The sequence below is a fragment of the Physcomitrium patens genome, chromosome 12 (assembly GCF_059467195.1).
Source record: "Physcomitrium patens ecotype Gransden chromosome 12, ASM5946719v1, whole genome shotgun sequence".
Classification (NCBI taxonomy): Eukaryota; Viridiplantae; Streptophyta; class Bryopsida; order Funariales; family Funariaceae; genus Physcomitrium; species Physcomitrium patens.
In genome coordinates, this window is record NC_143421.1 from 17,021,840 (window position 1) to 17,035,946 (window position 14,107).

Sequence of the window (14,107 nt, forward strand, 5' to 3'; positions counted from 1 at the left end):
ATTAGATTCATTTTGTGTCCTTCAATCAAAAAGAATAAAATTAAACTAATTCCTTATTTTTATCATCTCCTTTTGAATTTAAATTTTCAATCAGATTTCGAATAAGGTGGATTTAGAATGTGATGCTCTGTAAAAGCATGCGCCACGTGTACAGCTCCCTTCGCCACGTTTACAACCATGGCGCCACGTCCGATGGAGTTGGGGGGGGGGGGGTCTGCGCAGTGGAGAACTCAGTGCCCACCTCCTCCGATGCAACAAACATTATCTCAGTTCGGCGATCGATCGAAGGGCTTTGAAAGGAGCGCAATCGATCGATTGATCGTTCGGATTCTAGGTGGCATTAGTTTGCGCATCAGCGAGGAGTTGTCGCGATTCTGCGATCCGTGCATTTTGCAGTCGCAGAATTCATTTGTGTGGGTATCCATCCGGGGTTTAGGGTTTCCACTAGGAAGTTGTGTTTGTTGTTGTTGTTGTGGCTACGAAGCGCTTGAACGTTGTTCCGCTTTGAAGGATCGGATGTCTGCATGTTAGGGGAGGAAGGAGAATAAGCGACCATGATAGAGCCAAGCACATTCGACGTGATTGTAGTTGGGACGGGGCTGCCAGAGTCCATTCTGGCAGCATCTGTTGCTGCGTCGGGGAAGACGGTGTTGCATCTGGATGCGTATGAGGGCTATCTCTCTCCGTGGGCATCTCTCTATTTTTCCCAGATAGGTGATTTTGCGACAGCAGGAGGGTACTTGCCCAAATCCTCTTTCGCCCCTGAAGAGGAATTGAGCTTTACTGCTGAGGAGACGGAGTATCACACTTTGGAGTTGAAAGATGCTTCAGATTTATATTCAAATGTTAAGTTGGAGTGTACGGATGAGTCAGTTCTTGGGCGGCTGAATCGATATCACCTGGACTTGGCAGGTGATGATTTTACTCTGGCTACGTGGATTGGGACAAATTTGGGAATTTGTGGAGTCGGAAAAACTGTGTTCCGACTATGATTGGGTAGGGTTTTGTTGAATCTGTTTGCGGTGTAGAATGGTTGATGTGCTTGGTGATTGGCAGGACCTAAGGTTGTGTTCTGTGCTGGACCTTTGGTTGATGCACTGATAAAAGCGCAAGCTGATCATCATGTGAGATTTAAGGCCGTTGAGGCGAGCTACATATGGAGGTATTTTCTTTTCTTTCGCCGAGTCATGTGCCTCTCTGCTACTTTACTTGCTGAAAATTAGGTCTTTTTGCAGGTTTTATTGTTTGATTTAGAAGATTTATGGGCGGGTTTTTGCTGGTGAGAGTAGTACTTTTTGAATTTTGTAGATTATGTGTCCTGGCCATGTTGCCTGATCCTTTTCGCATATTTAATCCTCTGCTACATCGGTTTTGGTGATACTTGAGGTGTCTGATAGATTGTTACAGCATTTCATGAGTCATGGTCTAGGGGTTCCATATCTTTGTATATGGATGAATCGCAGTTGTGTACGTCGTATCATTAAGAGCTTGCAAATCTGCACGTCTGAGTTTGTTGCAGTTGTTTGATGCAGAGAAGATCAAATGAAAGCTGTTCCGGCATCTCGTGCCGATGTTTTTCGGGACAAGACCTTGGGCCTTTCTGATAAGAGATTCTTGATGCGCTTCTTCAAGCTAGTGTCTGAGTATACAGAGTCCGAGGGTGGAGTAATCGAGGCGCTGGCGCCTGGAGATCTTGACAAACCCTTTGTGGAACTTCTTCGGAGGCAGCAACTACCTACTTCAATCCAAGAGTATGATTACACTCTCAGTTGCCCTCTTTGTAATTATTTTAGTTCCACCGTTTCTATTGATACTGTTCTGGAGGTTGTGAAATCTGATTGGAGTGAGGTCTGTTCTTCAAATTTTCGGAATTATACAGCAAATAGTGGGCTCAGCATGTTTGAGCACCATAGTCACATGCTACGTATTTCCATTGTTTCAAACCAATGTCAGTATTGATGTAATATATAGCTTTCTGGTTATCTTCTCTCTAACTTGATTCTTAGTGGGTTACACTACCTGCATGATTATTTAATGTTCCTGGTTATGTCACTTAACGTAGGCAAGGTTTTGTTGTGTGCATATCAGAATTATCTTGTATGCAATTGCATTGGTGGATGTCGATCAGGAACACACATCAGATGCAACCAATCTCATATCAACCAAGGATGGACTTCAGACCTTAGCCCTCTATCTAGCCTCCGCAGTTAGGTAACTGTTCGTCATTCATGCTATGCTGGGAGAGGATCAGTTGTTTTCCCTTCTTTATCAATAATTACTTCGTTTGTTTCCTTAACTATTTCTGATGGTTGTGATATAATACCAGGTTTCCAGATGCACCTGGTGCTTTTTTGTATCCCATGTATGGGCATGGAGACTTGCCGCAAGCATTTTGTCGTTGTGCGGCTGTACGCGGAGCTATATATGTAAGACATTGCTTTCACAATGCAGATGCTAGTTATTCAATAAGACGTAATGCGGTGTAGATGGATTCAAAATATTGAAAGTATTGAAAGTGCATTTTTTGGTCGTATTGAAACGGATCGGTGCTCACTACAAAATTATATTTTATGTCCTGACATCCAGGTTTTGCGAATGCCGATCACCAATCTCCTCGTTAACAAGGTACTCCAACCTGCATTCTAGCAGGTGGCTCTTCATACAGTGACGTTCTCATATCTAAAGATAGTTTTTACATCTGTTACATCCAACTCCTCTTTACCACAATTGGTGGTGTCTGAGAAATAATAGTCTTTACACTTTAGTGAGGCAGGACTTGAATTCAGTTTTAACCTGATTTGTAGTTCATGGTGGCCTCCACAGGAAGATGGGGAATGTAAGGGCGTTCGAATAGCTTCAGGGCAGATACTCCACAGCGAGAAGGTGGTTGTTGGTCCTACATTCTGTGTGGAGCACCTTACAACATCTGTATCTACACCTATGACGTCTTCCTCCAGTAATGTAGATGCTGAGGAAGGTCCGGAGTTCCATACGTCTGATGATTCAAGTAAATCTTTTGGAGGTCGTGTACTTAGTGGAGATTACAGGAAAGTTGCCCGTTGCCTCTGTATAACCGACAAGTCTCTGCAACCTGGATTAAGCACTGTTCTGATCATTTTCCCTCCCAACTGTGAGTTCCCTTACTCTTGCACTATCACTGCTGTTGCTTTAATGCTTAGCCGTGTTTCGGATTTTGAATATTTCGAAACCTTGGGGCCATTTCAAATGACGAATGAATATTTGAATCTCTTAATTCCTTTACACTGCTAGTGGAGGAGTATGAAACATTGTCGAGAGTTAATGAGTTTGGAATTACAAGCATTCGCTAACTTGCTACGCGAAAGTCTCTTGAGCTGAGTATGCGAGGAAATTGTGCAGCTCTTGCTGGACGGAAGTCGAATGTCGTAAGAGCGTTGCAGCTGGGTGCATCTTCGGATGTCTGTCCCGATGGCAAGTGAGTATCGTTGCGTTCACATGGTTCAAATCTTGTGTCAAAATGATATGACCTGCTCTATCCAGCAAAAGTATCTATTTTTGAGAAGGGTAGCCATATTGGGATGTCTAGAATGAATGATTTAAACGATTACTTTTGGTCAGATTTTCTGGTCGTGAGTTTGTAGTTCTCTTGCTCATGAGTTGTTTGGAAGTACGTCTCTTTGCTTTATCTAAAGCAATCATGAGGACGTCCTCTAACATGGCATATGTTAATGGGAATAATTGCTTATTCTGAATTAATCTTCTAAGCAGTCCGTTTTTTGCACTTTTGGCTGATGTTACAAACCTCAGCAGGAAAAAGCTCATGCATGCATCAATAATGTTACTCATCAGTTCAATTATGTGTTATGTTGGCGAATGGTGCTGGGCTCAGATACATTGTACAATTTTCAGTAAACTGCTCAAATGCAACAGAAGCAGAAGAAACTCTGCAGGCTGCGAAGAATGCTCTGTTTTCTGAAGGTGGCTCTGAGGTTGAAACTATGCCCGACAAACCAAAGTTGCTATGGTCCATCTTCTATGTCCAAGATATTTCTCACCCTTCTCGGGTAACTTGGCAATCTAATCAGGTTCTTTCTTGAATCATTGTTACTTTTCAATATGCGTGATATCTTTTCTCAATCACCACGGGCGCCTGTAATATCTTCCATCGTGCGTTGAAGATCTTTTGGAGGGCAAAGTTAATCGTGTCTTCATTGGCGACCAGTTCTACCATGTGAATGAATTGCCAGTTTGTTTTTGTGCGTGATCAGGAAATCAAAGGATTAAAAAGTACGGTCATGCCAGACGGAACTATTGATTATCGCGGCGTGATGAAATCCACTGAGATGGTGCGTGCTATAATTGAGATTCCCTATATTGAGTTTTTTTGTTTTGTTTTTTTTTTTCCCTCCCCTTTTCTTTCTTTGTTTCTTCCTACAAAAAAATCATTAGAACTTTTTGCCCCTCAAAAGTCTAGAATCACTAACATTAACAACTCTTATTTTATGCAATAGTTTGTGAAATGTGTACGTATACGTTTGTATCCTGTATTTTATTGTCACTTTTTAGTGTTCAGCACAAAATTAAATGTTTAGCAACATCTGGAGTCTGTTGTTTTGTTTGAAGAACTTGGTTCGTGATTCTTCAGATCTATCATCAACTCTGTCCCGAGACTGAGTTCTTTCCACGACCAATAACAACTTCAATAAGTGATGAGGGAGATGGAGACGCAGACGATACAAATGAGCTCTGATAGCAACAGGTATAAGCAGCCTATTTATTTGAGAATAGGATCATTTTGACGAAGTGCGTTTGAGGTGTAAAGGCAGGGTAAGTTGGCTAGAGCAAGATGTAGTACTAGTGAGCTTTCTAGTGTAGTTGTATTGTTTAGGGGTAAAATTGTAACAAACCATAGCTTCACATTGAAAATAATAGCCATGAAACAGTGCACGAAGTAGATTCCGCGCTTCACCGTTATGTTTTTCTAGCCAAAATTATCCTCATTGAATCCATTCTGGAAGTTCAGTTTTGAACATCGCTGTGGCTATGAAGAGTTGTAAACAATCTGCATGCCATGACACTCTGCCATCATGCAATTTTTTGTGTGGTTGACTTGGCTTGGTAAGCTTGTACAAATCCAAAAGGAAAACTTGCTGCAAACGAGGATGTGACTTAGTCCGCAGCAATTGGATCAATTTGTTTCACATTTCTGGATTGGTTGTAGATCACATACCTCAAGAAACGGTTACCAAATCACCTTGAGTATTACGGCATCATGCAACCTTGACATAGGGAGATGCCATTATGCATTGGGTACAAGATAATGTGATCTGGGGTACATGTATTCAATCTGTTGGTCGGCTAGCCTATGCATACCCCATGCCCGTGGTTTAACTCATGCTCTGATCACGGTTCACTGACACTGCAATAACGAAGTGTTTTAAGAAACCTCCTACCACATGATATGATCATAAAATGAACCAGTACATGTTCTACGGGACGAATGACTTCATGCACGTCAGATAACAACTGACCGTTCATTAGCGGTATGAAGATTACAGTAATCTTCACTCAGTGGTTTGGCATGAGACGGGGGCCAGTGTTTATGTCAAGCCCAGGTGACATGTTGCTAGTATCTAGGTACCTTTTGGTATCTGTGCTTTCATTGTAGGCCTAAGCCTTATGCTGAGTCTTGTGTATTTTTTACAATATTACGGAGGACAATTTTGGTGACCCCACCACACAGTCGTAGTCTAAAGAACAGGACAACAGATGCTTTAATAATGGAAACCTAGTATTTGCTTACCTTAACAGTCACAGGAATTGTTCTAGCTACCGGAATTCACCCACTCAAGCAACTTCAACTGCAGCTAGTTTTCACTTTCGCCGATCTCTCGACAATCTGCGACAGTTGAAATGCGGTTATAAAATCCTTCTCCATTGAAGCTGTTCTGAACGCATGTAACTGGAAGCCAGCTGGGGACATAGGGGGAAAAAGTACAGATTATCGCGCGAGTGATAGGGGGATTCTGTGCAGTGGACCAAGACTAGATATGGCTTGAATATTATTATACGCGGATTTCATTCCCCCTGTTCAATCGCCTTCTTCCTTTGAAAGTGCTGGCCAGCTTGAGTCCCCACCCACCTGCCCACGAAGCCGGCCTGCTGCTCTACCTGTTCATTCTCATCGTCATCATGGATGTCGGCATCCTCACACCAAGGAGGTTGCTGTCTCACCCATTTGCTGCAGTTTGCTCTCCATTGCTCCTTCTGCGGCTTCTCCGATCTTCTCCTTTAGTGTTCCATCACTTGCTTAGCATACGAGATGGCCATGTTCTCACGATGGTGACAACACAGTACTCTAGGGCATTGAGGGTTAGGGTGGATGCTCACTGAGTAGATTACCACGCTGTTGCATGATTCTTGTCCTAATCTCGATACTTCTTCCAATTCTGATACGCAGCTAGCATTCAGCAATTCGAGTGTAGGAGATGTCGATCTTCTTTGAAATCTCTGAAATTACGTGCCAAAATGGGCTGTCCATGGATAGAAGTTCGCAGGTTTATTGAAGCTAGATCGGAATCTGTCTTTACCTCGCAACCGAATTGAGTTCTTCTCAATTACACCGAACTTTAGTTGAGATTGACTTCATGAGTGTGGCCTAGCGATTACCCTCTCACCAGCGACGACTTGCTCACTTCGTGGAGCCTAAGCGAGTGATCACGAATCCTGTGGATTTGTTGGTGCCCCACACAGCCTACATCATTCTGTGAAGCAATTAATCAGCAGCTTAAACCGGATTCTCGTGGAGTTTTGAACGTGGTCGAGTTAGCTGGAGATTGATTGGAGGTTGTAAGGGTGACTGCGGAGCCATACGGAATGTCTGAGGTACATTATCTGTAGTCATTCCCTCCTAACTAGTCTTCTCTTTGACCCTGCCTATCTCTTGCCTGCCCGCATTGGTGCCTTGATGCTGTGCATGCATACTCCCCGATCCGTTTCCTGCTTCGCCTTCGCAATATTACTCCAATCCCACACTAGATTCTGATAAGGAAATTCATCGACTGAATTCCACACTCGGAAGTGAGTCAATTCTCCAGGAAACACCATCGTTACATGGGTGATTACATTAATGCGACACTTCTCATTGCGTGTCAATGTTATTTAGAGAGTAAGTACCGCGTTATCGCTTTTGAAGAGGATTTAGAGATCACTACGGTTTGCTGAGTGCACGTAGAGTGGGCATTTTTATCATGAATCAACTGGGAGGAGACGGCAACAACATGCGTATTCTTTCCAGAAATTTCAAAGCACCTCACCATGCTGATAGTATTGCCAGATGTGTGAGACTTTTCAACATTCAATGTTGTAGTCGCATGTTCTTTTTGTGAAAGCAACGAGTTTTTTCTACATTTTTCCCTATTTAAATATAGTTATAATCGCTGCTCGAATTGCTCGTCAGGCCGGCTGAAACCCCTTCCCAATGCGGACTACCCAGTCCACCGTCTTATTAATACTGGGTCAAACCTTTCCTTTTTCACTTTTATCCAGCGTGAAAAGCAGTGAACGACAGAGGTTGTCCACGAAGTTAGTTGAGCTATTCCACAGGACTGCTCGCAAGACCTGTGTACTGCGACAGCTCATTCGTTTTGGTACATGAGTTCAACCACGTGAATAATTCAAAGAGTAGAATAATCAGCAGAGTAAACAACAAGTCTCTGCTTCTCCATTTTTTCACGTTGTGGAGAGAGCTGACCAGTTCGATTAAACTATTTTGAATCTTGTAGAGGTTTCTAAATTTTTGAAGGCAATTCTAGTACCTTCAATTTCTTTTCCACTGCATTCACCGGGAAAATTGAAAGTGAATGATAAGGTGTACGATCATAAATGCAGGTGGTGGAGTTACATGTGGTTATGCACTGCGAAGGGTGTGCAGGAAGTGTAAGAAAAACTCTAAGGAAAATTCCAGGTGATGCTTCAGACGCGATGATATTTCATCAACAGTATGCTAGGGTTCTCGAATCTTGTAGGAAGGAAATGCGAATGAGGTGGACGTCAGGACAACGTGGAGAAGTCATGCCTTTCTTTCTGATAGATGCCATAACCGCAAGCCTGACCATCACCAATGTTGCATGTGTGCAGGTACCCTGTCTTACACAGTAGACTTCGAAACACAGAGAGCAGTGGTAACGGGAAATGTAGATCCCGTGGACGTGCTGCGCCGCGTTCGCAAGTCTGGGAAGCTGGCAAACCTGATTCGCAAACCCCCGCCTCCTCCTGCTCCAGAGCCAGAGCCACCTAAGGAGGAGCCCAAGCCAGAAGAAAAGAAGGAAGAACCTAAGAAAGAGGAGCCAAAGAAAGAAGAACCTAAGCCAGAGGAGAAGAAGGAAGAACCCAAACCCGAAGAGAAGAAAGAAGAATCCAAGAAAGAGGTAAATCTATTCTATTCTCTTTGCTGTGAGGTGCCCACGTTCATAGTCCAAGTCTCCCACAAATGCACAATCTCCGAGTTAAAAACACTGTCATGAGCTTCACTCCTATGGACAATTTAACCATCGCATCATCGTATGAATATGTAAGCTAGCGCGTTAGTCCTATTAAGCACAAATTCCTCCTTAAGCTCAACGATCGGTTTCAGATTTCTTGTAGTGATTAAAATTTGCGGAGGTAGAAAAAGAAAAAGCAGAAGCAAAAAAACAAGATGTTCAATTCATTGCTTGCGAAAGATTGGCACGGTGTGTGCATGTGCGCTCCTACCTCCCAATCCTGTCAAAATCTTCAAGCCGAGATGTGAACAATGTGCAGTCATCGAATTGTACCAACTTCCGAGCCTTTGTGGCGATTCATTGAAATGTCCGGACACAACGTTCTCTCATGAAAAATGTAATGCACAACCCAGCATTCTCTATCGCTCAAGCTCCAAATTGGGCTTTGCTTATATTTCATGAGCGACAGTCATTGCTGTTTCTACCCATGTAAAGCCACTTCCATTCAAAAGCTTCATCAACTTCTGAGACCAGATAGAATTGCAGACCAGGGAGTAAAATTTGAAAGCAACACATGAGTCGTAAGCAATAGAAAGAACTGCCAAGTCATTACCCTACGAAGTGGCCCGCTCAGTACCCGAGTCTGATGACTGCGGGATTATTATATCGACACACTCAGCCTATTGTCTGTATTAACGTTGGTCGAGACTAACGCAGAGGATTGTCTGCAATTACTCAGGAACCTAAGCCAGAGGAGACAAAGGAGGAAAAAAAGGAGGAGGAGAAGAAAGAAGAAAAAAAAGAGGAGAAGAAGGAAGAAAAGGAGGGAGAGAAGAAGGAAGAAGAGAAGAAGGAAGGAAAGAAGGAAGAAAAAGAGGGAGAGAAGGAGGAAGGCAAAGCAGAGGAGAAGAAAGAGGAGCCAAAAACAGATGAAAAGGCGGAGGAGAAGAAGGGAGAACCCAAACCTGAAGAGCCGAAGAAGGAAGAACCCAAACCAGAGCCACCGAAACCCAAGCCATGGGCACCAGACTTCATTCAGGCCCCCTTCTACACCCTCGCTTACCCGCATTACTATCGATGATTCAGGCACCGACTATGAGGACGTTTTGTCGGCAGAAGTAACGTCGAGTACCTGGAGCGTTTAGAACAGTCCATTATGCTTACATGTCTAGTTTTGTGTGAATGAGGTGCTTTTTGAACTTCCCAGAGTACAAATGAGGAGTCCCTAGATCCATTAATTAGAGCTCGTGGTCCTGCTTCAGTGGAAGTTATGATGACCACGGTTTTGATTATTGTATGATTTTACTGCCGTTCTCTCGTTGCTAGCATACGGACTTCACTGGGACCACCAGTCTGAGTTATAAATATCTCTGCTTGTTCAATGATTTTGTACGCTTGGTGATGCTGTCTGAACTCAGTCACCACTCCGCTTGAGACCACGAACGGCCTCCAGATCCGTGCACTTAGGGGGAGCTCCCCACAGGCTTCACTGAGAAAGATTTCATGTGGGCGAAACAGCTCAGAGGAAAATATAGAGAGCCATTAGTGACCGTCAGAATTTCTGGATCTATCGCAGCTTCCAAAACCAGTTTGATTTGGAAACCTTGGTAAAGCTTCGGTTCCGGGTTTGTTCTCTCCAGTTCATTTGGAATCGACTTCATGTTGGAAAAGAGGTCTTAACATGTATCCTCTAAGGGATGTATATAATCGACCTTCAAAGCGAGACAGACAATGATGTTAAATAAGCGAGAAGTGGGAGGAGGTGCCGGATATGAATATGAAAGATCCTTTTGAGACGTAACAACTGCAAATGTCACAATCGCTTGCACACACCGTAAAGTTTTGAAGGGAGGGACGTAGAGACAGAGAGACCGAGAGAACTAAGCAGAGTTTGAACTCTAAATTGCTTGGCGCATTGCCCAAATGACCGGTACTAGTATTGAAGGTAGCAAGTTGTGAAGAATTGACTGTACACGAAGCTGGTACATAAATACGAAAACTACAAAACACATGGATTCACTTTCTAGTGTTCGAAACATGTTCTATTTCACAGCTCCATACACATCTGGGTCGACCGTAAGTCGGAAGTAAGGTCGGTTGAGCAGGTAGAGACAGCTAACGACGTGAAATCTACATAGCGGAGAAGCCCTACTGCGTATCGCTGGAAGTCGAGCCGAGATTTCCTCGGGAGGCCGAGTTTCTCATGGTGCCGAGGCTGCTAAGAGCCGCGTAATTTTCAATCACGGGTTTCTTTGCAGGTAGCTCCGGAGGTTCGGCTCCTCCAATCAAAACTTTCCACACAAATGCCATGTTAGGTCTCATACTCGGGTCTGGGTGAGCGCAATTCAGGCCGATTTGCAGCAGTGTGGCCATCTGCTTCTCCGAGTACGTATTCTCTAAACGCTTGTCCGCAACCCTCGCAATATCACCCTCCTCACGCGCTCGCCACACGCAATCCAATAACACCCTTTCTTCTTGCGGTAAATGCCAGTCTAGGGGCAGCCTTCCACAAGCCACCTCAAGCACAAGGATGCCGTAGCTGAACACGTCGGATTTCATCGTCGGTTTTCCAGTGAAAGGAATCTCCGGAGCCATGTACCCAAGTGTGCCATCCATCACGGTAGAGTGCGCAACCTTATCGTGGTCCACCAGAGATGCAAGGCTGAAATTCCCGACGTGAGCATTGAACATTGCATCAAGGTACACATTGCTGGGCTTTACATCCCTATGAAGCACACATTGCTCCCACTCCGCGTGCAAACAGTTCAACCCTGCAGCAACTCCCACTAGCACATTGTACCTGGCATCAAATCCAAGAAAACCATCCGCATCTTTGCTCAAGAGTAGGAGCTTGTCCATGCTGCCCCTCGGCATGTAGTCGTAGACAAGGTACAGCTTTCGCTTCTCCTCACATTTGCACCATCCCAGCAGGTGCACAAGATTAGGATGCCGGATTCGACCCAGGAGCATCGCCTTGGACACAAACTCATTGCTGATGTTGTTCAGTGCTATCTCCTTGATTGCTACCTCGGCACCATTGTCACGCAGTACTCCTTTGTACACAGGTTTCCTGCCCGGGGTTCCAATAATCACTTTCTCGCTAAAATTCTTGGTTGCTTGTGCAAGTTCCTTTGCGGAGAACACTATCGTGTCTTTATAGTCTCTCTTAGGTTTTGTCTGCACACAACACATAGTCACCTTCCCATGTGGATTTCGGTCCACAGACTCAACCACTGGCACCTCCGGTTTGGGCTCCATGGAGATAGACGAGGCTGTAACACTAGGTTGCCCCGCTACTGGAGCAAAATCTGTCGGTTTCGGATCCTGGGGGTCTTTGTCTTTACCGTGACACAATGGTAGCGCAATGTTGACGAGTGGAGCTGGCAGTTCGTGCGCGCTTGCAGACTTGGCGTTTACTTTCACGGCATTGTCTCCTCCAGTCTGTGGTCCAGAGTTAGGTCCAGAAACGTCCACTGCTTTATATTCTGGGTTTTTTTGCGTCTTCCTGCAGTAGACACAATAAATACAGATCATCAGGAAGATGAGTGCGCATCCACCAACTGCTACGGGAACTCCAATTATCAACGCTCTATAGTTGTTGCAACCGTCAAATTTGTAGCAATCGTAGGAGGTGTGGAGTGCCGGCGCTTCCGGTGATTTTGGCTTGGAAGAGGGCGGTCGAGAGGTTGAGAAACTCCATGAATAGATCGTGTGAGTTTGGTTGCAAAAAACTCCATTGCTTCCTGTAAAACCCACGTACATATAATTCTGGAAGATGGGTTCTAGGGACAACTTCGGAGCTGTCCAATTTGCAACTAGGTTTGTGGTGTTCAGGTAAAGCTCCACGCTCAAGGCTTCTTTGGATGAGTCGTAGGCGATCTTAGCGAGATAATCCCCCCGATTTACTAGAACAGTGCAATCAGGTGTGCCTGGACATAAATCATACGTGGAGTCAGATTTCACGCCATTTACATCCAAACCTATGTGCGCGGGGCTCGGATCCCCGCCAGGAATGTTGCTGATCGAAGTATCAAACTCAACTGCCAAGAGACGATTACTCGTTAAGCCATCGTTGGCTTCAGTTGTGAGACCCAGGTATTCCCCACTCTCTCCCACTGAGTTGTTATCCCCCCGGATATAAAATGTGAACCCGCCGCATCCGACAGGTTTAGGCAGTCCTGGATCAGTAATAGTAAAGGTGAAGTTGGTGCTAAATGAAACAAAGATACGAGTGAGGTCGTCCTTGAACTGCACTGGGCTGGAGTACACGACCCTGCCAGCGGTTGCAACTCCCGTTTGGGAGCCTCTCCCGTTCAAAACAAGTCTAGGGGGTCCAGTGGTGTTGACGATCGCGGCGTCACCTAAGAGGACGATGCTGTCGCGGACAGTGGCCAGAGAAGAGCTGAAGTTGGCGAAGTTCCATTTCGCGAGCTGCCCTTCAGCCAGCGTAGTCAGAATAGTGAGCAGTAGCAGTAACAAGTGAACAACTCTCAATCTGCATGGGTTCGACATACTTCGACCATGTCACAACGCATCAAGTGAACAAAGCGGTCTCAGAATTCGACGTCAAATGCCTGTGTGAGCGTGTTCGGACCGTCATACCAGTGGCTCAAAGTAGACTTGGCGCAGACTCAAGAGAACATCGAGATTACTCTGTGTTTTGCGGGACACATCGGGCAATCATCCTCGTCCTAACTTAAACCAAAGGTAGGCAGCTCCTAAAGCTATGCTCAACGGCTTGTTGCGAGCGAGTTTTGCTTCACTGAAGCTCCACGGTCGACACAACTATTTCGAGTATTGAGGGATGATTCAAACAAGCAAACGATCGATTCAGTACACAAGCTACTCATGACCAAATAAGGGAAACTGCCAGGCACGACAACATGAACGCAAGTAGATTCGATCGACACTGCTGAAACCGAATCATATGTTTCCAACTTGACAACTTGCGATGACAAGGAGAAGGTAAAGGTAGAAGGATCCAAAAAATGGAGGCCCTTAAAATCGGACAAAGCTCCAAAGAGCATCACTAATTCAGGATCACCCCAAAAAGTCAACCCTGCGTTGATGACGCCAGCTCTCCATTTTTCACAGTAAACGCGCTAAAGTCAACCCAATTTAACTGCGAAGTATTCACATCCCCGATAGAATTTATCTCCAGAAGTCGTATGGATAAACCAGTTACTCTGTCACTGTGAGATCTTTCTGTTGCCGAGCTCATCCTCTATCAGTCCATTCCATCTTCGACGACACTGGTTTCAGGCAACGAAACAGGCATAAACTCCAACTTCACACTGTGCACATCAACGGCCAGCGACGATTCCACTGTTGAGAACGAACCCAGATATATTCCTTCACCAGATAACAACAACAGCTACGGTGCGTACACAGCTTCTGTGGAAGTACCAACAGCGTGCCACTGAATCTGTGTAAGTAATAAGGGCGAGAATGAGTCCTTTAGGAAGTGCTTTTTCACGTGGCTCGCGCGCCATGTGTGTGATGAGATTGTCGGCAACTTTCTCTCCCTCTGCTATTTTCGGCTGCGAGGTTGCCTCCGACGCGGAATTTGTGGGCAGCAGCATTATCAAACAGAGTTGATAGGATAAGCACAGTCTTGAGAATTGGGATTCGAGGAGGGCCAACCA

At 44.9% G+C, this 14,107-nt stretch overlaps 3 protein-coding genes across 3 annotated transcripts; 2 read left to right on the top strand and 1 right to left on the bottom strand.

The window, feature by feature from the left end:
- Positions 1-266: 266 nt before the first annotated feature.
- Positions 267-5,009, top strand: LOC112289906 (rab escort protein 1). Its single transcript, XM_024535627.3, has 11 exons — positions 267-912; positions 1,057-1,162; positions 1,533-1,751; positions 2,089-2,211; positions 2,327-2,426; positions 2,587-2,625; positions 2,824-3,130; positions 3,379-3,454; positions 3,869-4,064; positions 4,248-4,325; positions 4,625-5,009. Exons 1-11 carry the CDS (start codon positions 555-557, stop codon positions 4,727-4,729), a joined length of 1,707 nt encoding a protein of 568 aa, XP_024391395.1. The 5' UTR covers positions 267-554; the 3' UTR covers positions 4,730-5,009.
- Positions 5,010-6,042: 1,033 nt separating this feature from the next.
- Positions 6,043-9,844, top strand: LOC112289907 (uncharacterized). Its single transcript, XM_024535629.3, has 4 exons — positions 6,043-6,200; positions 7,870-7,945; positions 8,119-8,408; positions 9,202-9,844. The coding sequence occupies exons 2-4, from the start codon at positions 7,891-7,893 to the stop codon at positions 9,541-9,543; spliced, it is 687 nt and encodes a 228-aa protein (XP_024391397.1). The 5' UTR covers positions 6,043-6,200; positions 7,870-7,890; the 3' UTR covers positions 9,544-9,844.
- Positions 9,845-10,331: 487 nt separating this feature from the next.
- Positions 10,332-13,641, bottom strand: LOC112289905 (putative L-type lectin-domain containing receptor kinase S.7). The gene has a single exon (XM_024535626.3). The coding sequence runs from the start codon at positions 12,972-12,974 to the stop codon at positions 10,611-10,613; it is 2,364 nt and encodes a 787-aa protein (XP_024391394.1). The 5' UTR covers positions 12,975-13,641; the 3' UTR covers positions 10,332-10,610.
- Positions 13,642-14,107: the final 466 nt, after the last annotated feature.

Excerpts from the sequence above, each read along its gene's own strand:
- LOC112289906 (XM_024535627.3), top strand. The coding sequence starts at position 555 with ATGATAGAGCCAAGCACATTCGACGTGATTGTAGTTGGGACGGGGCTG. Across the intron at positions 1,752-2,088 it reads CTACCTACTTCAATCCAAGA|AATTATCTTGTATGCAATTG; the intron begins GTATGATTACAC and ends TGTGCATATCAG. Across the intron at positions 2,427-2,586 it reads CTGTACGCGGAGCTATATAT|GTTTTGCGAATGCCGATCAC; the intron begins GTAAGACATTGC and ends CCTGACATCCAG.
- LOC112289907 (XM_024535629.3), top strand. The coding sequence starts at position 7,891 with ATGCACTGCGAAGGGTGTGCAGGAAGTGTAAGAAAAACTCTAAGGAAA. Across the intron at positions 7,946-8,118 it reads AACTCTAAGGAAAATTCCAG|GTACCCTGTCTTACACAGTA; the intron begins GTGATGCTTCAG and ends GCATGTGTGCAG. Across the intron at positions 8,409-9,201 it reads AAGAAGAATCCAAGAAAGAG|GAACCTAAGCCAGAGGAGAC; the intron begins GTAAATCTATTC and ends GCAATTACTCAG.
- LOC112289905 (XM_024535626.3), bottom strand. The coding sequence starts at position 12,974 with ATGTCGAACCCATGCAGATTGAGAGTTGTTCACTTGTTACTGCTACTG.